This window comes from Gossypium raimondii, chromosome 7, assembly GCF_025698545.1.
Source record: "Gossypium raimondii isolate GPD5lz chromosome 7, ASM2569854v1, whole genome shotgun sequence".
Lineage (NCBI taxonomy): Eukaryota > Viridiplantae > Streptophyta > Magnoliopsida > Malvales > Malvaceae > Gossypium > Gossypium raimondii.
In genome coordinates this window covers 17,404,681-17,427,683 of record NC_068571.1, presented here as the reverse complement: position 1 = coordinate 17,427,683, position 23,003 = coordinate 17,404,681, and the positions used below count along the sequence as shown (strand labels likewise).

The 23,003-nt window shown below is 34.7% G+C and overlaps 1 protein-coding gene across 1 annotated transcript; it reads left to right on the top strand.

Moving 5' to 3' along the window:
• The first annotated feature begins 2,432 nt into the window (after positions 1–2,432).
• On the top strand, positions 2,433–7,806 carry LOC105763506 (uncharacterized). The gene is made up of 3 exons (XM_012581746.1): positions 2,433–2,922; positions 7,555–7,623; positions 7,709–7,806. The coding sequence occupies exons 1-3, from the start codon at positions 2,433–2,435 to the stop codon at positions 7,804–7,806; spliced, it is 657 nt and encodes a 218-aa protein (XP_012437200.1).
• Positions 7,807–23,003: the final 15,197 nt, after the last annotated feature.

Here is a 23,003-nt window from a genome sequence, read left to right as displayed (position 1 = left end):
TGATAGGGAGATCATAAAGTTTAATGTCTACGATGCTATTAGCCATCCAAGCGAAATCTTTAGCGTAAATCATATCAACATAATTGACTCTTTAGTGGAAGAAAATTTTGAGTCAATTTATGGAGATAATTATGAACTTGATAAATTTGAATTTGTTAATGAGTTATTATCTCCAAATACTAAAATGTTACCTTTTGTTATACAGGCACCAGAGTTGGAGTTAAAACTGCTTACTGAGCATCTGAAATATGCATTTTTGGGGAAGGGTAATACCCTACCAGTCATAGTCTCCAATAGACTCTCCACACATGAAGAGGACAGTTTGGTTCATGTACTAAAAAGTCATGAGGAGGAGATTGGCTAGACCATTGCAGACTTAAGAGGGATAAGCCCTTTAACATGCACACACAGGATCTACTTGGAGGAAGACACGAAACTGAGGAAAGAGGTGCAAAGACGGCTAAATCCGAATATGATAGAGGTAGTAAAAAAGGAAATAATCAAGCTTTTAGACGCTGACGTAATTTACCCTATTTCTGACAGTAGGTGGGTAAGTCCGGTATAAGTCGTGCCCAAGAAAACGGGCATGACAATAAAGAAAAATGCTAAAGGTGACTTGGTACCTACCCGAGTACAAAATGGGTGGCGCGTTTGCATTGATTACAGGAAGTTGAACTCATACACTAGAAAAGATCATTTCCCTCTTGCTTTTGTAGATCAAATGCTCGAAAGATTAGCCAGAAAAACTCACTTTTGTTTTCTTGATGGATATTCAGGTTTCTTTCAAATTCCAGTTGCACCGAAGGACCAGGAAAAGACCATTTTTACATGCCCATTTGGTACATTTGCGTACAGAAGGATACCATTCAGTCTTTGCAATGCGCCGACCACCTTCCAGAGATGCATGATGAGTATATTTTTCGAATATGTTGAAAAAATTATCGAAGTTTTTATGGATAATTTTACTGTATATGGGAATTGTTTTGATGAATGCCTTAAAAACCTAACGATAATTTTGAGTAGGTGCATAGAATTTAATCTTGTCTTGAATTATGAAAAATGTCATTTTATGGTAGACAAGGGTTTAATTCTGGGTCATGTTGTTTCATCTAAAGGAATTGAGGTCAATAAGGCCAAAATTAATATTATAAATTCTTTGCCTTATCCCTCCACTGTGAGGGAAATTCGTTCTTTCCTTGGCCATACAGGGTTCTACAGGCGCTTTATAAAGAACTTATCGAAGGTAGCTGAACAACTGTGTCAGTTTTTGTAGAAGGATAAGAAATTTGAGTTTGGCCCAAAATGTAAGACGGCATTTGATACACTCAAGAAAAGTTAGTCTCCGCTCTTATAGTGCAACCGCCAGATTGGAAATACCTATTTGAAATTATGTGTGATGCCAGCGAGCGCGGTGTAGGAGCCGTGCTGGGGCAAATGATAGACAAAAGAACCACATATCATATGTTATGCCTCAAAAACCTTAGATGCCGCGCAGAGTAACTACACCACTACGGAAAAAGAACTCTTAGCCGTTGTATTTGCTTTAGATAAATTTTGACCTTATTTAGTAGGATCTAAAATAATTATTTTTTCTAATCATGCAGCCCTCAGGTACTTGATCGCGAAGAAGGAAGCAAAACTGAGGCTCATTAGGTGGATTTTGCTACTCCAAGAATTTGACATCGAGATTCGAGACAAAACGGGATGCAAGAATTTAGTGGCTGACCACTTAAGCAGAATAAAAGTACCTTTTGACGACATCCTTATTAAGGAAGAATTCCCAGATGAGAGCATATTCTCGACCAAGGCATGTCCCCCATGGTATGCAGATATAGTAAACTTTCTAGCCACAAGATCGTTACCCACTGAGTTAGCACGTTCTGTGAGGGACAAGCTTAGACGTGACGCTCAGTATTACATTTGGGATGACCCATACTTGTGGAAATGTTGCGTAGACCAGATAATATGAAGATGTGTTCCAGAAATCGAGGTAACTTCTATCCTTAATTTTTGTCATGCTGAAGCTTACGGAGGTTACTTTGGCCCTAAGCAGACCGCTCATAATGTGTTAGAATGTAGGCTATATTGGCCCACAATTTTCCAAGACGCATATAACTTTTGTAAGTCTTGCGATAGGTGCCAACATACAGGTAACATCACTAAACGAAATCAAATGCCCCTTTCCCTGATTCATGTATATGAAATCTTTAATGTATGGGGCATCGATTTCATGGACCCATTTATTTCTTCATTTAGCAAAGTATATATAATTCTTGCAATAGACTATGTTTCTAAGTGGATAGAAGCAAAGCTTACTCACAATGATAATGCCAAAACTACTATGGAGTTTCTAAAACGAACTATTTTTTTCCAAGTTTGGCACACCTCGAGCCCTAATCAGTGATCGTGGCACCCACTTTTGCAATAAGGTCATGGAGGCACTGTTGGCAAAATACGGAGTCCACCACCGTATAGCTATGGCTTACCATCCCCAAACGAATGGTCAAGCCGAGGTCTCGAATAGGGAAATCAATACTATTCTGGAGAAAATAGTTTATCCCAACCAAAAGGATTGGAGCCTTCGGCTAAATGATGCACTTTGGGCCTGTGAGATTGCGTATAAGACACCGATTAGCATGATCTCGTATCGAATTGTTTTTGGTAAAGCTTGCCACCTTCCGGTCAAATTGGAACATAAAGCCTATTGGGCCGTTCGACAATGTAACATGGAGTTAGAACCCGCAGGAAAGGCAAGGAAATTAGACATCCAAGAGTTAGAAGAAATTCGCAATGATTCCTACGAGAATGCTCGCATTTATAAAGACAAGACAAAGTTGTTTCACGATAAGAGAATAGCTCAGAAGCATTTATTGGTAGGACAAAAAGTTTTACTTTATAACTCCGTGTTAAAGTTATTCCCAGGTAAGCTTCGATCACGATAGCAAAGACCTTTTATTGTTACTGAAATGTTCACACATGGAGCGATTGAAATAGAGAGTGAAGAATCTGGAAAGCGGTTCGTAGTCAATGGCCAGTGGTTGAAGCCATTTTATGAGAATTTTCAAGCCCACACGGTTGAGAAAATCCATTTGGAACCACCATAGAACCAATAACGGTGTCGAGCTAACGACGTTAAACAAACTCTTGTTGGGAGGCAACCCAATTTTTATTTTTATTTATTATTTATTTATTTATTTATTTATTATTTTATTTTCTTTACTTTATTTATTACTTTATTTTATTTTATTATTTATTACTTATTTGGATATTAATAAATTTCTCTTCTTTTGCTTAGATAAAACAGAGTGAAAATGCGAAGAAAAAGGAAAAAGCTAGAAAAATAGAACCAAACAGCCCTATCCATGGTACCAAACAACCTCTTTTCCAGATACTATTCCAGCCCAGAATGCCTGCAGCCAACCACCCTTATCCCTGCACCCAAACACCACCCCTTAGCACAATCAAGAGTACCTCCAAACCCCAGCCATCATATGCGACCGACAGTAACAACACAGGGAGTTTTTCTAAACTTTTCTACCTATTTATTTCTTTTAGTCTACATTGAGGACAATGTGCTTTCAGTATGGGAGGTACTCTTCGTTATTACTGTCATTTTCTGCTGTGATTTTGGTTGCTGCTGCTGTTGCTGTGATTATTTTTGGCTGGTGTTGTTGTTTGAGGCTCCATTTTGTCCATATTTATTTTTTTTAGAATCTCCTGCCTCTTTTCATGCCCAATATTTTTACCAAGAATTGCCTACAAGCATGATTCTTGTTTTCTAAGGAAATTATAGATTTTCCCTAATTGATGCCATCTCCACTGTTTTATTCTTATTAGGCTAAAAATAATTGTGATTCATAGAGTTAACTTTATCTTGCTTTTTGTAAAATTAATCAAGTTTAATACAAAGTGGACACTTAATATGTTTGCATGCTAAAATATGTTCATGACTATTAAGGTAATTACTGAAACTTATTTTTGACACTTGATTGTTTTTTTTCTCTAAAGTCCTTATAAAAAAATTTATTATTAAAATGTCGTTTAATGTTTCCGTGGTTATGAGTGCAACTTAAAAACGTGACTGACTGAGTAACCGGGGTAGGGTGCTTGGGTGACGTGTTAGGTAAAACTCCGCTAACCGGAAGTAATTTTTAAGAACATGTTAGGCTGAGTAACCGAGGTGAGGTGCTTGGCTGTCATCTCTCTTCGCGTCCAAAGGGTCGATGTGTTCTTAAGAAAAAATTTTAATAAATTAAGAGTCTGCTGGGCTGAGTAACCGGGTGGGGTGCTTGGCTGTCATCTCTCTTCGCGTCAAAAGGTTCAGTATATTCTTAAAGCATAAAAAAATATAAATAATAAATAAATAAAAAGAAAAAGAAAAGGAAAATAAAAAGAAATAAAGGAGGAAACAAATAGGGTGTCTTGGTAGGTTTGGTAATTTACCTAATTTTCATTAAATAATTCAAGTCGATTCTAATTTTTGTGTGTATTACTTGGAAAAAATTTTCTGTTTTACTTAAAGTAAGCTTAGGGTTCTCTTTATTTTTCATGCATTTTTTACTGATTTTTATAAAACTTTGGAGTGGTATTTCTTTTATGGCAGAATCTAACTTTCACAGTAGATAGGAACCATACTTGAGGGCAAGCATGGGCTAAGTAGGGTGAATTTGATAAAACTTTAGAATAACGTATTTTTATGTATTAATTATGTATTTATTTTGAGTATGATCCTGCTAATTTGAGCTATTTATGATCTTTTATCTTATAGGGACTAAATTTGAGGCAAAAGTAAAATTAAGGGCCAAAAACGTGAATTTAGAGATAAATTGGGCCAATGCGCGACATAAGGAAAAGTTGGTGCCAAAAGTACAAGTATGGAGGAAACAAGGGTTGAAATGCAAAAAGAAGAGATTTTGTTCTATCAGACTCTATTTTAATTATATTAGGATAATTAATATTAAGATAATTATTATGGATTATTTAATTTTAATATTTTATTTTATTTATCTTTATTTATTTTCAATTCAATGTATTTATATTTTGGGAGTTTACGTAGGATTAGACTATATCCCCTAGCACTATACATAGGGGGTGAAGTGACTCAAAAGACATCCATCTTTTTCTGTAAACACTCTCTCCCCAAAAGCCTAGGCTTTTTTCTTCTCATATTTCCTTTCAATAAAATCTCCATTTTTATTTTATTTATTTTCTTTCCCACCACAACCATGAGCCACTAAACCCATCTAGCCGAAGGTTCTCGATACTCCCCAAAAAGGGTTCTTAAGGCTTAGACTCCGTACTTAGCCTCCTCGACGAGTATTCATCATTTCTCCACACTACAGGGCTTACGCTTCTGTTTATGTCCCTTAAGAAGTAAGCTTTTCAACGTATGCAAAGGCGGTCGCTGTGTATGTTTTAGGAAGGTTGCACAGTCGGTTCATCAGCTTACTGCGTCAGAGGTTTGTGAGCCCAAGAGACAAAATGGTGCGGGATTCGCCATTGAGAAGCGTTGATCTAGCATAAGACGATCCCACAGAAGCGATTATTGGCTAGAGTTAGGTTCCACTAAATCGTAAGTCTAAATCCTTAAAGCTGGTGGTCGTAGGCGTCCTCTTCCATTATAACTGGCTTATTCGGTTTGGGAAGGATCATCTGAAGCCGAGGATTGAACCCAAGGCGAAACGAGACAACTGGAGGTTGGAACCTCCCATAAGAATTTCCTGTCTCTCAGCTCTATTTTTTAATTTCTCGAATTTTTGATTCAATATTCTTAATTTTGTTTTTACTTTATTTTTCGTTTCCAGATCCAAACCTTTAATTCTATTATTTTCTTATTTTTTTCCAGGAACGTAGGTTTTCTTGGGTAAGATTCTGCCTGGGATTTCACGGAACAAGATATTCTTCAAATCCAGTCCCTAAGGATTTGACCTTACTTCCCTTTTACTATTCTTTTTCATTATTTATTAGGAATAGGGTATTTTTGGTGCTTTCAATGACCGCATCAACTGGTTCCATCTTAACCAAACAAGAATTGAAACTTAACTAATTGCCAATCAACCACTAAAATTTCCAAATTTTTCAGTAGAGCCCACGAACTTGCCATTTCATTTAATTACTTCCCAATAGGCTTTTAGTGAAAATTAGATATGACAAATCTTATGGGATACTTTGTTGATGTCACGGATAATGAGGTCAATTCGGACTAGAACACCATAAAAATAAATTGAGTTCAAAAGCTTGTTGAAGAACTTTGTTGGCTTTCGGGCCACATATAACCTTGACAACAAGAACAGAACTCATGAAGGAGTTAAAATCCTTTGAGTTGATATTGAATGGCAGTCAATCGGCCCGAAGAGTAAAAGCAAATATAGTTGTCACTTTTTCCTCAAAAGGGAAGGAAAACACGATAAAAAAGGCAGGGTTAAGGTCTCTAAGCCACCATAAGTGGAATTGAGTGAACAAAAAATCCTAAGGACTTATCTAAGTCTAAATGCTTATTCTGAAGTAAGAAAGGGTGCTTCAAGGTGAGCTGTAAAGAGTGAAAAGAGTGCCTGGCCACCAATGGCAATAGTATGAAACTCTTTATGATAGAATCTTGTTTAGTGGAGGATTCATTAGACCACTGGGTCATTTATTTAGAATCCACTCTATAGGGGTTCGAGGATATGAGAGATTTTAGAAATAAGAGTCTATCGTCATGGATTAGAAATGGGACAATTATGGAAATTGGAGTAGTGGGAGATGTACTTCCACCCAATAGATTTTAGGAATATTTTTTTGAGAGGCTGTAACACCTAAACTTGGCAGGTCTTGAGTCTGGGAGAGTAGCCTAAAGGAAATATGATTGGTGCGATACTATCCACCCAAATGGTGTTTCTAGCGCACTCGTAGGGCACATAGGAAATGATAGGATGTAAGGTAAGGGATGTTCTCCAAGAGGTGTGTGTATGTGTAGAAGGAGAGATTGGCGAAGAAATTAAGGGTTCTTGGGTTATAAGGGATGTCACCAAAGCTAAGGTACTCTTAGTTTGTCTAGCTAATGTATATGCTATGTACTAATGAGATAGTTAGGAGTGAACGATGAGTCAGATGAAAGATATGAAATTATTTTTGGATTTTTATACATGCTTCTCTATAGCTCTAAGCCACTAATAAGGGCATTTTTGAAAGTTAAAGACATGTGTCTAGTTCAACTATGAGAACAAGGATTTGTATATTTAAGTGAGATTTTGAAGAAAGAAAAGTTACTTTCTTCCTTTTGTTGAAAACATAATTTGTAACTTGCTTTGGAGCTTATCAAGAATCTGTCTTGCTAAGCTAAAACTAAAGATCGGGGTTTTTACATAGGGATTATTTTCTCATCCTAGATAAGTATTTTGGACTCACATGTATCCTTATTGTGTGAGTACATCTATTTATGTATTCATGAATAGAAAAATGAAGAAGAAAGACCTTGTATGGTGGTTATTTGGGTTTCAAACGAAAATAAAGGCGATGTGAATGAGTTCTGATGGATACCTATGTCTTATAAGCAGTGATTTCTAAGAGTTCAAGGATGGATGTTTACACTTAGAGATCAAGTTACTGTTTATGGGTATCTGGTGAGTCCCTCAGCTCTTACAGGTGAGTCCCTCAGTTCTTGAATAATATTAAGGTAAAAGAGGGTTTACTCACTAAGTTCTCATGAACTTACCTCTATGCTTTTAAGTCACGGGTAAGCTGAGATTGGATTACGCTAGGAGGGACGATGCCAGGGCTGCGCCAGAGAGAATGCGGGATGGGATATTATGCAAACAGAGTGAGTGAAGTGACACGCTAGTGTCTGATGAAAATATTATGAATAAGCTATGGAATTTGACAATAAGCCTTGTAGAGTAGCCAATAATATTGGTTAGAGGTAGAACAAGTAGAGTAGTGTAAATAAGTGTGTTATTGATACTTGTAAGTCCTTGGCGAGTGCAAGGCCTTGTTCAAATGGTTCTAAGTACACATTATACACCAAAATATAAGTTTGCTAGGTAACGTTACTAAATAAGATGTATTCGTTGAAAGTTGTAAGTTTTGGCTAAGTATAAGTCTGTGATAGAGTGGTAACACCCAAGATCTGGACCCAGTGTCACTTGTGAATATCATGTGCGAATTGTGCAAGTATACACGTTGAACAAGTAATAAAGTGATGTGTGAGATCGTTTCCATAGGGATTAGATAGGTATAATTTGGTCAAGTTATTTGAGTTACGCTTGATTAATGCTAAAGTAAAATAACAATGAAAATGTGGTGGTAAAAAGATAGAATGATAATGTGTAAAATGTGCAAAGCAAAACAAGTAAACAAAACAAAAATGTCATGACACAGAAAATATAGAAAAGGAGATTAAGGAACTACAATGTTGATTAGGACGACTGGATTACTGATGCATCTACCTTTCTTAACTATTAATGTCACAACAAAGTCTTGAACATTCTACTGCTCGATAGGTTTTTACAGCAGTCTGCTTATTTCGAGAGCAAAACCTTCGGTTGCCTCACCTAGGGTACTATATTGACTTGAGTTACAATAGTCTGCTTATTTCGAGACCACTAATATTTTCTACCTTCTTTCTTACGAGGCAAAGCTCTATGTCTAGAGGTTGCTGCAAATAAATAATTTATCATTCACTCATATTATCCAATGTCTATCCAGTTAACTTAACCTTGTCGGAATTAAGTTATCTTTCATAACCTGCTGCACATTCATCAATACACAGCCTGCATAAAGCATGAAATACCATTGAATAAAATAGCATAATAATTCCAACATAAATTGTAAACATTAATAGAAATTAAAGGGTTCAGTAAAGTAATCCCGAGCATAAGATATTTAGCTCATAGCTGGGCAAATCAAGTTCAAGTTTAATGCAATAACCAACATCATCTTTAACCAACATCATCAAGGAGAAAATCTAATATGATAGCTTTCGCCTATCCAAATATCAACATCGGCAGCGCAATGTCTTACAGCTACCAAAGATGATGCAGTCATTTTCTCCTTCTTCAGGCACCTTCATTGTTGGTCCTTCCCCTTTTCTATCAAAATCTGCTCCTCTTTTTTTCTATCCCAAAAACTGATACCTTTTCTAGGGTTCCCCCTTTGGATTTTATAAGTTTGACCTTTTAGTATAGGTCCATCAGCCCATAATCCTTTTTCTCTTTTTCAGGTGGATTTATCTGGTACAAGTACAAGTGCGGCTGAAAATGGTACACATTGAGTGCTGACTAGGCATCTTCAGGCACTGCTACAGCATTGTGTTGGCAAACTATCCAAAATTTGTCAGGGCAAACCTTCAATCCTTTACTCCTTTTCCTACACTCTGTACCTACAAATCAACCACCAAGCAAGTCCTCCCCACAGAAAATTAAAAGCAACATGTAATAACACTTAAGTACAATTCATGCTCTTTAATGCAATGCTCTAAAAAAAACCAATGCAATATCCTAAAATGCAAATAAACTCACTTAAGTATAGGCAATTAACTAAGTCTAAAGGCATGAAATATAACTCTTTTCAAGAGTTATCACTCGACAAATTGGATCGGGTTGAAGGTGTTACAAAGACATTTTCTATGCGCCATGTTTCAAAAGAAACTTAATTTCAGTTGCATGTTTCTACAAAGATGGCTTAACAATGACTTTTAATAATAGAATTGCAATATTTAAAAATCACAATCTTATCTATAATGGGTGGATTTTAAATAATCTCTATTTTATCAAACCAAAAATGTACACACTGCTCGAAATTGAAATAACGAATAAAAGACTTAAAAATTCTCACTCTAATGAGGCATACCTTTGGCATTTGAGACTTGATCATTTAACTAAGAAAGAATCACTAGACTTTTGAAAGATGACATCTTAAGTTCGCTTTAAAAAATTGATCTTCCATAATGTGAATCTTGCTTAGAAGATAAGATGACCAAATGATCTTTTAATGCAAAAGGAACGAAGGTTGTCAAACCCCTAGAACTTATGCATACTAATGTATGTGGCCCCATGAGCATTAGTGCAAGAGGTGGTTATGAGTATTATGTAACATTTATTAATAATTATTACAAATATGGGTATGTGTACCTAATGCACCGCAGTAGTGAAACATTAGATAAATTCAAAGAGTTTAATGCAGAAGTGGAGAAACAACAAGGTTTACCCACAAAGACACTTCAATCTAATTGAGGTGGGGAATATTTGTCAAATGGGCTTTTAAGGTACCTCATAAAGAATAAGATTCTATCCCAGTTAACCACGTCGGACACTCCACAACAGAATGGCATGGTAGAGAAAAGGAATTGAACATTGTTAGAAATCGTACGTTCGATCTTAAGTTATTCAAAGTTGTCAATCTCTTTTTGAGGATATGCGGTAAAAAAGACTTGCTATATTCTGAATAATGTGCCAACTAAGGCAGCATCAAAAAATCCATACGAATTGTGGCACAGTAGGAAGCCAAACCTTAATCATTTAATGATTTGGGGATGCCTAGCCCACATATTGGATAAAGATACGAGGAAGTTGGACTCGCAGACAAAATTGTGAATGTTTGTAGGATATCTAAAGGGAACAAAGGGTGGTTTGTTTTATAACCCGAAAGAGCAAACTGTTATAGTGTTAACTCATGCTACTTTTCTTAAAGAAAGTTACATAAATGACTTCAAACCTCGGAGTAAAGAGGTATTCGAGGAAATTTTGAGAAATATGCAAAAGCTATATAACCGGTTCCAAAACCAACTCCTAATAGTAGACCTAAAAGTGATTAGCGACATAGGATGCTTCGTTGCAATGGAAGGGTCTCTCATAAGCCTGTGTTCTTCTAATCTAACATAAGTGTTTTTAACATTGAGTCTTCCGAGCAGGAAGATTATAACTCACTCACATATGATTCTAAGCTCTAGGAAATAGTTATGAAAGCTAAGATAGATTTTATGGACTACATCTCAGTGTGGGAACTTGTAGACTTATTGGAAAGGAAAAGCTCATAGGGTGCAAGTGGGTCTACAATAGGAAAAGAAATGCGGATGGAAAAGTGAAAACTTATAAGGCTAGGCTTCTACCGAAAGGTTATACTCAGAAAGAAGGTATCGATTACGAAGAAACTTTCTCTTTGATTTCTATACTGAAGTCAATTTGCATACTGCTATCCATTGCAGCGATTATAAGATCTGGCAAATGGATGTCAAGATAGAGTTTTTGGATGGCTATCTTGAAGAGAGCATCTATATGATACAACCTACCGAATATATAGCTAAAGGAAACAATCATAAACTTTGAAAGCTGCTTAGATCCATATATGGATTTAAGTAAGCATCTCGCTCATGGAATCAAATATTTGATCAAGCAATAAAGACTGTTGGATTTTAGCAAAATGTAAATAAACCTTGTGTTTATAAACCTTTAGGGGATGGAAATGTGGTCTTTCTCATTATATATGTCGATGACATTCTACTTATTGGGAATGATGTAGGGACATTGTCATCTATTAACATATGGTTAACCAAATAGTTTAGGATGAAGGACTTGGGAGAAGCTAATTTTGTTATTGACATTCAAATCCTGAGAGATCAAAAGAACAAAGTAATAGCATTGTCTCAAGCTTCATACATAGACGTGATATTGGAGCGTTATGCAATGACCAATTTGAAGAAGGGAAATTAACCCTTCGTATCGGGATTCCATCTCTCTTTGGAGAACAGCCCAAAGATAGCAGAAGAAAGAACATGAGAAAAGTTCCTTATGGTTTGGTTGTAGGAAGTCTCATATATGTTATGTTATGCACAAGCCCAAGTATATGTTTTACAATGGGATTGGTAAGTCGATATTAGGCAAATCTAGGATGAAGACACTAGCAAGCAGTTAAGCATATACTCAAGTATTTACAAAGAAGGAGGGATTATATGCTTGTGTATTCTAAAGGTTATCTTACTCCTATCAAATATACTAATTCTGACTTCCAAAAATTTTTGGATTGAAGGAAACCGACATTGGGCTGTGTTTTTGTCCTAAGCGGTGGGTCTATAGTGTGGAAAAGTGTAAAGCAGAGTTGTACTACTGGCTCCACTATAGAGGCTGAATATGTGGCTACTTTGGAGGCTATGTAACGCGTGGTTTGTGCAAGTGTACACAATCATTATCAAGTAATAAGTAAGTAAAAAAGTTATCATCTCCATAAGGACTGTGTATATTAATCAATTAATTGTAAAATTAATACTAAAAATTTGCTAAGAGAACAAAATATTTTGGTAGTGGTTAATTGTTAAATTACATTAAATAAACTAAATGCAAAGTGATCCCTAATGCAAATTAATCTAAATACAATGTATGTAATAAAATGAATGAGATGAGTTTAGCAGCAAATTCACAAACTTCAACAATCAATCACATGAATAGGCTAAAATAATCACATCATTCAACTTAGTTCATTTTTGTCATGCTTAATAATGTCCCAGAAAATATTCCATGAAAACTCGATCTTTCATGAGCTTGAAATCAATTTAAATTCCTTTCGGAATCTTTTACTTAGAAAAACATGGATACTACCATGACCATATTTAACTAAGGGTTTCTTAGAATTTATGTGAAGTAACAGGGACGGGTTAGGTTAGAAACAATTTAATCACACAAACCTAAAAGCTATGCAAGGTAATAGAGCATGCACCTTTTAATTATTACGTCCATTAATTGTCATCTGGTTAGGATTAATCAACTAATTCTAATGTATTCAATCATATTTTCATGAATGACTGAGGCACAAAACATCATAAACATGATTTAATTGAACTTTATTTAATTGATGCGATCATTCTAGCTAAACAACTTTAAGCTACCATTGTTGATGAAAAAATAACAAAACAAATTGCGAGCATGATTAAATTTAAAAGTAAACGATGAATAAGGAAGAATAAACTCTGATTGATTCGGAAGTCCTTTAGAATCTGATAGTAGCGACTTCCTCCAATCCTCGTGTTACTCCTTCACAATGTACACCTCAAGGTGGCCAGCCAAGAGAGTGTTTCTCAAGGATTTGCTAGATAATGGAGAGGGAAAATGGGTATGGCTATGCATGAAAGGAAGGAAATGTGATGAGAATGAGAAATGAAGAATGAATGTTAAGTGAGGGATGATGGATGAGTGAAATGAAGGTAGTATTTATATTAAATGGATGGCTAGTAGGTATGCTAAAAATAGCTTAAAATTCCTTAGGTTTCTCTTTCCCATGGCTGACCATAAATTGTGGATAGGGGGTTTTTTATTTGCTTGATTCATGCATGAAATCATGCTTGAATCAAGCAAGGTGGTGGACGGTTTCAAAGGTAAAGCTTGTGTGCTAATTTCTAATTTATTTACAACTGTAGGGACCTCTAATAAATCTCCCAAAAGTGAATTTTGAGCTGTCCAAATGCTCTTGCCGAATTGGGATTCATTCTCCCTTATTTGGACGGGTTGATGACCCAAATGCTTGCCAGACTTGTTCATCAATTGCACCAACTTCAATTGGATCAAATTAATTTCTTTATGACTAATTTTTCCATGCCTTTTCTATCCATATAGAGCGAATTTGGCTTATGTCCATGTAGCTTTAATAAATAAGCTATGCATAAGTCCTTAGTCCAATTGCAACAATTAAATCAAAATTAATATGTAGCATAAAATAACTAAATTATTCACGAATTTAATGCAAAATAGCACAAAATTGCATTTTCAATTAATTCATGCCATAATCTTAATATGAACAAATTTTACCCAATTAATTATTAAATACTCGAAATTAATATTATTTTTAAGTAAAAAGGTGTCATAAACTACTAAAAAAACCTATATAATTTAGAGTTTACAGGCTACCAAAAAAGCAATATGGCTTCGAAAGTTCCTTACAAATCTTGAAGTCATTCATCGTATGGGAAAAGCTATCACATTGTATTATGACAATACTGTGGTAATAGCTAATACCAAGGAAACAAGAAACCACAAGAGGACAAAACACATTGATTAGAAATATCATATCATAATGGAGGCCTTTGCAAACAGAATCTTAGCTATAGTCAAGGTCGCATTTGAGGACAACCTTACGGACCATTTTACCAAGACTTTACTAGCTAGGAGTTTTGAGAAGCACGTAGAGAGCACGAGAATGCGTAATATTACTTGTCTACTTCATTAAAGCAAGTTGGAAACTGTTGGATCTAGTGCCCTAAGTGTAGTATATTCATTTGTAAACTTGTAATTTTTTCGAACAAATTGGTTAATAAAACAAATTCATTGATTACATTAATATACATTGTATGATTGTCCTCATATGGTTTTTGCATGCAAAGCAAAATGGAAACAAATGTTGTTCATTGGTTTTCTAATGTTTAAACTAATACTAAGCGATATTACGTGGTCGGATCGTAATACAGAAAGACAACTTCTATTAATAGACAAACCTAAACCTATCCTTAGTCTAATCGGAAATGAAAAAATCGATTGAAAGACTAATATGTAGATGCTTTCTCTTGGGGATCGGAGCGGGTGAATCCTAGAAAATAAAGACATAGATGTGACTGACTAGACTGACAGTATATCAGATTAGACCCAAGAAGAATATATCCTGAATCTATTTATCGATTTATTCACTTGTGACGCTCATATTGTGGCATACCTGAACCCTGAGTGGATAACGGACTATGTATACATGACTCGTACACTTTGATATAAGTAAAAGTCAAAGTTCAAATAGATAAGGAACCAAAAGCTGGTGTGTTGGGTGTATGACTTCTGCATTATGTAGCGTCATTTGCAATAGTGGAATTCATAGCTTGAGGCATGAGTAAATAATATACTCTCATTGGCATTACATGATTGATGAAAAGTAAATGTGTTCATGAGTCATTCATCTTTGTGATGGATGACTTGATTACAATTTGATAGTAACTGACTTTTCTTGACAGAAGATGTAATGGTTGTCATGAGATAAAATATGATCATATTGAGAGAATGAATATTATTCCTAAAAGATTAAGGATATCATATGAGGGTAACACACTTATTACTCATTAGAGAAACATTAATCGAGTTACTTCCATAATGGTATGTCGTTGGGGAGAGTTCAGTCACGATACTATAGTGGACCTACTTCATGACTAAATAAGCTTATAATTAATAAGCGAAATTTAAAACTTAATTATAAATCATTTCAAACTCAATTTTATATGTCCAATCAGTCTCTTCGCTAGCTCGTTGAAACCACAAATCACTTGCATGTTGAATCACATGAACTAATATGGATAAAAATGGTGAAATAGAGAAATGGGAAACATTAGGAAATGAATGAGGTTTTCTCCCAAATTAAAATGAAAATAGGGAAATAGAATCATTTGGAAATGAATGTGGTTTCCTCCAAAATGAAATTAAAAATGAAAAAAAATGAAAATGGCCTAAAAAATAAATTTATGTTTTTTGAATTAAAATAAAGTTCAAAAATGAAAATAAATCAGTTGGTCATAGTGAACCATTGAATACGGAATTATTAAATATATTTTCTTATAGATTCTTTTACGATAAAGTCGTCATGATTTTAACGGAATTAGAATTGGGTTGAGAAGATTATTTAATTGAAAATATACTAAATTTTTTTTGGGAAATATAAAAACAAATATGGAAGTACTTATAATTGGACCTGATATGGAAGAGGCCTAAAAGCCCCTTATGTAAAAGGGTGGGATGAAAAACCTTAGTATTATTAACTAGGGTTGTCACCCCCTATACTCCTAGTTAGGCTACGAGTTTATTTTTCTAGTTGAAATAAACTTCTACAATCCAACAATGGGTCTACCTTCTCTCCCTATAAATAGATGGCATCAATATGACTATTAACACAACTTTCAGATATCATTATTTTGCCCGAAAATAAAGAGACTTTTATTCTCTAAGAATTAAATATATTTTTTGGAATAATGATTCTATCATTTCTATTTCAAAGAGATTATCGTCTTCACCCTAAAGAAAAGAAGACTATTTGTAGTTATGTGTTCGATTCGAATCGTTTGACACACTCGAAGTTGTTTTTTGATACGAGAATAGTGGAGAATATTATTTAGTTGAAAGTTAGGAATGACAAGGATCCATCTACCCAAAAACACAAGCGTGAATTCGGTCTAAGGTTTAGTGCTATAAATACCACATATCGGGACAATTTTCAATTTTTTTATTTTTCACTATGCAAGAAAACTGTTTTTGAACCAAATTTTTCCAACATGATTACCATGAGATAAAATAGGATCATATTGGGAGAATGAATATTATCCCAAAGAGATTAAGAATATCCTATCAGGGTAACACACTTATGACAAGGTTATTGAACAGGTATTAATCGAGTTGCTTTTATAATGGTAAGCTGTTAGAGAGAGATGAGTCACAATAATGTAGTGGAATGACTTTGTGACTAAATAAGTTTATGACTAATATGCAAAAAGCTAGAACTTAAGTATTGTAACACCCTATTCCCCAATGATCGACTAAGGTATTACACAAAAAGCAGACTTAAACTTAATTTCAAAGCATAACAAATGGACTAGGAGTTAACTCGGGAAATAAATTTCGAAAACACAAGTAACTAAATCGGTATACACCATAATGTATACACAGTAGTTTTTTTAAACTTTCAGTTGAAAAATTTTTCTTTTGAAAATAAAGTGTTATTGGCAGTGATCCATAACATATAAAATTGTTTGGTGTATACAAGTAGAAAACAGTACACGAATCATAATTCATAAAAATTTAATTAATCCTTCAGGGATAACATTCTTTTAAAACTATAACTCAATAAATAGGTACTTTATTACAGATTCATATTCAAAATAGAAATAAATGCCACCCCCAAAAGAACATATGCATGCTGCAAAACAAACACAGGCGAGCTCATTGTAGTGATCGCTTTTTCTAGGTAAGTCCCTTCTACAAGCTTACGTTAAAGCGCCACCTGGAAGGAAGGAAAAGAAAAGGGGTAACTTCAAAAGAACTTAGTGAACTCTAGCAAAAAAAATACTCAACTCTTATATGAATCACAGAAGCAAGAATAATACTAAAACTGCATATACACACTTTTAAACTAATACATCAATATCTTACATGCCTAGACACTTGGGCGGATACTCTCATACTACCTGGTGGATACTTAACCATGGCAAATAGCACTTCCAGGTGCACTCTAACATCGAACGAACTCAAATATTGAGTGTATTCTAATAGTAGTGTATACTTTCTTCCTTGCATGCATACGACACTTTTACTTTAACAGAACTTACATTTCCCCAATAACACAATCTTTACTAACACTTAACTTTGCATCTTAGACATCTCATTAGCCCAATTCGTACATGCTTTCAGAATTCACTTTCACTACGGAAAATTATATATACCAATAATCACCAACACTTCGCAATTACACTACATTTTCAATGTAGCCATGGTTAAAAACTAACATGTCCTACCGCAGGCAGCACCCTTATCACTAGGCTGGTTAGCAACTAACATACCCTACCATACCTAGCACTCATGCCAACTAGTTAGTAACTAACATACCCTACCATTGGCTCACCAACCTAGTTAATAACTAACATGTCCTACCAGTGCCCCATCATACACGTCAATCTAGTTAGCAACTAACATGCCCTACCAATGGTTAAAACATCTATCAATCTAGTTTGCAACTAACATGCCCTACCAGTCGCTTACCATAACAAGATACCAAGTTCATAACCCCAAGGAAGTCGTATTTATTTCATGCCACAAACACACACAGAGATGATTACGTGCAACATATTCTCAAAGTTACATGACAGTGGTCTCACCTGAACTCTAGCTTAAACAAACACAATATGGTGATATACTCAAGATAGAAGAAACAAATAGAAGAATAACACAGTCTGGATACTCACTAAAAATCTCAACAAGGTTTGCTACACTATCTCTATCACTATACATACAACTCATTTCTTACTATTCGACCACTTGCTGATTCTCTCCAACACAGAACTCTTCCTTAAGCAAGATACCAGAGATAACAGAGCACGTGAATAGAGAAGAACAACCAAAAAAATAAAAGTTCCACCGATATTTATAGCCACAACTCTCTCTCGTAGAACTAACATGTGGCTAACATGCAAAGCTAACACATACTAACACGTGGCTAACATGCAAAGCTAACACATACTCTATTGTGGATGACATAATCATCCCAGGTATATCACACAATAAAATAATCATTAAATTTTAGTTAAGTTCCAACTAAATCTTAGCAAGGACTCAACTAAAATTGAATAGTAAACACACATGCTCAAACTGAAACTATGAGGTCCAGAATCCTACAATTCTGTATTGGCGTATACAAACAGAAGGATCTATCTTACAAACTTAACAAGAGAAAAAACTGATTGACGAGTTCCTCCCAACGACTACGCCAAGACATAAATACCACAAACCTATACTTCGCCAAAGGCAAACCCTTCAACCAAGATCATCACAAACTTAACAAATTAATCAAACAGCCCACCAATCATGGCGCAACAAAAATTACAAATACAACACTAGCGGATTTAACACAAATTAGTATTTCCTTATCTTAAACTTAGCTAACTATCCACCCACACAAACCACAACTAGGATTAGGTCAGACAGAGTGTTACAATTATAAATCATTTAAGCTCTAATCACATATGTTCAATTGGTCCCTCTGCTAGCTCGTTCAAACTAGAAATGAATTGCATGTTGAATCACATGAATTGAAATGGGAAACATTTGGAAATGAGTGAGGTATTCTCCAAAATGAAAACAAAATGGAGAAATGGAATCATTTGGAAATGAATGTGGTTTTCTCTAAAATGAAAATGAAAATGACCTGGAAAAGACTTTATGGTTTTCAAATTAAATGAAGTCTAAAAATGAAATAAAACATTTGGTCATAGTAAACCCGTTGAATGTAGAAATGTTAAATATATTTTCTCATAGATTCTTTTATGGTAAAGTCGTCATGATTTAACGGAATTAGAATTGGGTTGAGAAAATTATTTAATTGCAAAATTAATTTAGATGTTTATTTTGGGAAATAGAAAAAACTATCAGTTGGATCGGATTATAAATTATTAGGTTTAAAGTCCATGAAGTACTTGCAATTGGACTTAATATAGGAGATACCCAAAAGCCCTTCATGTTTAAGAAGAGGTACGACAAAACCTAGTTTATTTAACTAGAGTTGTCGCTTCACCTACTCCTAGTTAGACCAGGAGTTTATTTTTCTATTGAAATAGAATTTTACAATTCAACAAGGTTTTTACCTCTTCTCTCTATAAATAGATAGTGCCGGTAGGGAAAAATACACAACTTTAAGATATTGTTGCTCTACTCGAAAATAGAGTGATTTTATTCTCTAAATATTAAATTTATTTTCTAGAATAACAATTATGTTAGTTTCTATTGAGAACAGATTTTTCATTTTCACACTAAAAGTAAAGAAAATTATTTATGGTTCTGTGTTTGATTCGAACCGTTCAAACTCACACTCGAAGCAGATCATGGTACGAGAATAGTGGAGAAGATCATTTGGTTGAAAGTCAGGAATGACAATGATCCGTCTAGCCGAAAACATAGGTGCAATTTTGGTAAAGGGTTTATTGCTATAAATATCATAAATCGGCTTAGTTTTCAAATTTTTAATTTTTCGCTGTGTAAGAAAACCATTTCAAACTGAATTTTTTCCAACAGGATATGGTCAATGCCTAGTGTGACAATACAAGTGTCATTAATATTTCCAAGAATCCAGTGCAACATTCGAGGACTAAACATTGTAACATTAGGCATTATTCCATAAGGGAATTGATTGAGAATGATGCTATTAAGCTTATGTTTGTGCTTACACAAGATCAACTAGTTGATTTGTTCACAAAGGCGTTTGATGCAGTTAGGTTCTAGCACTTGAGGTCCTCTATTGGTGTGTGTCGAGTCTAAATGACTCAGACATTTTTAGAAGGTATCCAAACATAGAAGTCTGATGTCGTTTTGTTAAAGGATATTCCATTTTCAAAAATTTATTGGAAAAGTATCTTTTTGGCTGATTCAAGTTTCTCTCTCCAAATTGTAGAAGGAAAAAGAAGGATACTAACAGTGGTAACAGTTTTGTAAATACATTAAATGGAGGACTGGAAATTGATTTGATTTATTTTTCAAAAAATGTTTCAAGGAGTTTTGTAGTGACCCTAACCGATTCAATTTCTTTCTCAAGTAGTACTTTCTAAAGTTATTATTCTATCTTTATCATTCATCTTTGTTTGTATTCTCATATTCACTATGGCTAGAACAAAAATCACCTCTCAAGAAGAATATGAAAAGGTTTAGAAAAGACCTAGAAGTGAAGGTTATCAAACCCTAAACTAGAGACTCGTGTAAAAGAAGGCTTTAGTAGAGGAGGTAATCCTACCACCATATGAGATTCTAGAACAGGTTGGCCCAGTGACATACAGATTGACGCTACCACCAGATTTATCATAGATATATAACGCGTTTCACGTATCCATGTTAAAAATAAATTGATTCAACCCAAATCATGTGGTAAAAATTAAAGCACTAGAAGTGGAGCCAAATTTGTCCTATGAAGAAAAACCTATTCGTATATTAGTAAGGGAAGTAAAAGAGTTGAGAAACAAAAGAATTCCTTTGGTTAAGGTATTATGGAAAAATCATAATACAGAAGAAGCCACTTAGGAAAGAGAGAGTTCTATGAAAGATCAATACCCTCAGTTATTCACCAGTAAGGATTTCGAGAATGAAATTTTCTAATTGGGGGAGAATTGTAACAGCCCACCCAATGGATAGTGTATCAAGTTACTATTTGGTGTATAGTTTTTTATGCTAAGAATAGGAAACAAGTTAGTAAAATATTTGTTTTTGACTGTGTGTTTGGCGTATTCTGTAGGATTCACTATTTGGCAAACTCCAGCTTTTAGTAAACTCTAGGGTTTGGCAGACTCTTCTATTAAGTATCCGCCAGCCCCAACTGATAAGCGAACTCGTTAGTTCACAGCTCAATAATTTTGTTTGCGTGGTTGGTATATGATATGATAACGTGGTAAGTGATGCTAGAATTTAGTTGAGACCTAGTTAGAACTAAATTAGGATACTGTAGATGATTTGATACTTAATTAATTCTTCTTAAATTTTTAGAGCGATCATGGGATCCTCTGACTTTCCACTAAGTCTTGTTCCTATGTGTCTCTTCTATATAAGGACATTAGAATATCATGTTTGCACGTTTTGTTTTTCTTCTTCTTCTTCTTCTTCTTCTTCTTCTTCTTCTTCTTCTTTTTCCTTGAACTTTCATTGAAGCTTTAGAAATTTTAAGTTAGAGCTTGTAGCAAGGAGTTCCTGCATTTCACTAACACTATTGTTATCACCAGATTATTGGTAATTTCTGGCAAACCCTATATGTGTTTTCAGTAGTACATGCATAAATTTTAAAATTGTTCTTGATTCTAGTTTGCATGCTATCAATTGGGTTTGCATGTTATCGATTCATGCATGCATGTCAAATTTCAATTGTTTGATGATCTGATAGATATATTTTTCTTTGTTTTAGCTCAAGAAGCTAACGGAAATCCAAGTAAAAAAGGCAAAGGACTTGCTGAGTAGATTACTATAGTAGACTTTCTAGTGAGTTCCTTCTTACTCCATGTGTGTAAATTACATTGTTGTATAAATTGTATAAGGTAAGTGTTCTTTATCCATAACGTAAGTGTGGTGTTTGCTTTCATGGTTTTCAACCTATATTATTAGTGTGTGTATGGTCGTTTATGTTTTGATGAGTAACACCCTCATTACTGCACAAGCTAGCACTATCAATATGTGATACGTGATATGTGATATGTGATATGTGTTGATGAAGAAAGAGAATATGTTTGTGATGCCTCTTGTAGGGCAGGTTTATTGCAAACCGAACTAGTAGATCATGAGAAAACATACGCGGTAGACCGGTTATGATATAAGGAGTTAAGGGTATATGAATATGATTGATTTGATATGATTCTGACTTTGAATTCTTGGTACGAGGCTAGTACAAGGATGGCTTTTGTTTATAAGTTAAGGTTGAGTTGGCGAATAACAACCGCCCATATGTCGTGTTAAGTTGGTGTACTAAGTTCGTCTATAATTTGCAACGCCATTAGGCGTATTGTGATTATTATGTTTGAACTTCTCTAAAACATTGTGTTTCTATATGGTATTAAAACATGTTCATCATCTGTATCACTATATATTAGTTTTGTTTTCCTTATGGAACTCACTAAGTTCGTTTGAACTTGCTCTATTTTCATTTTCTTCTCAGGCGTGCTGACTGAAGGAAGTGACTCTGTTCAATGGACTATGCCAGAGAACTATTGGTTGTCTGTATCATGTATGACCTTTGTAGGGGTTGTGTGTAGACCAATTTTGTAACCGACTTGTATAACATTTTAATATCTTTTTCAAGATACAGTTTTATGAGAATTTTTATAAACCTTTGATGTAAGTGTTTGATTTATTATATTTTGTTCTATAAGATTGTCTTATATAAGGCTTTCGTTAAATGTTTTATCTAAAAATGTTTTATTTGGCACATTACCAATTTGATTATTTTTCTGTTGTCATACTGAAGGTCACGCCAAGAACTCGATACTTTTATAAATTTCACATATTCTTTGATAAATTCGTATGGTTTAAGTTCTGGCACTCTCTACTCAGATTTAGTGATCGGGTAGGGTAGGGGGTGTTACATATTTACCCATGTCTCGAGCTATGAATTCCATTATTGTGAATGGTGCTACATACTGCAGAAGTTGTATACCCAATGCACCAGCTTTCAATTCCTCATCTATTTGAACTCAAGCTTTTACTTACATCAAAGTACTCAAATCATGCATATATAGTTCATCTTCCACTCGAGAGTAAGGTTTGTCACAGTTTGAACGTCAC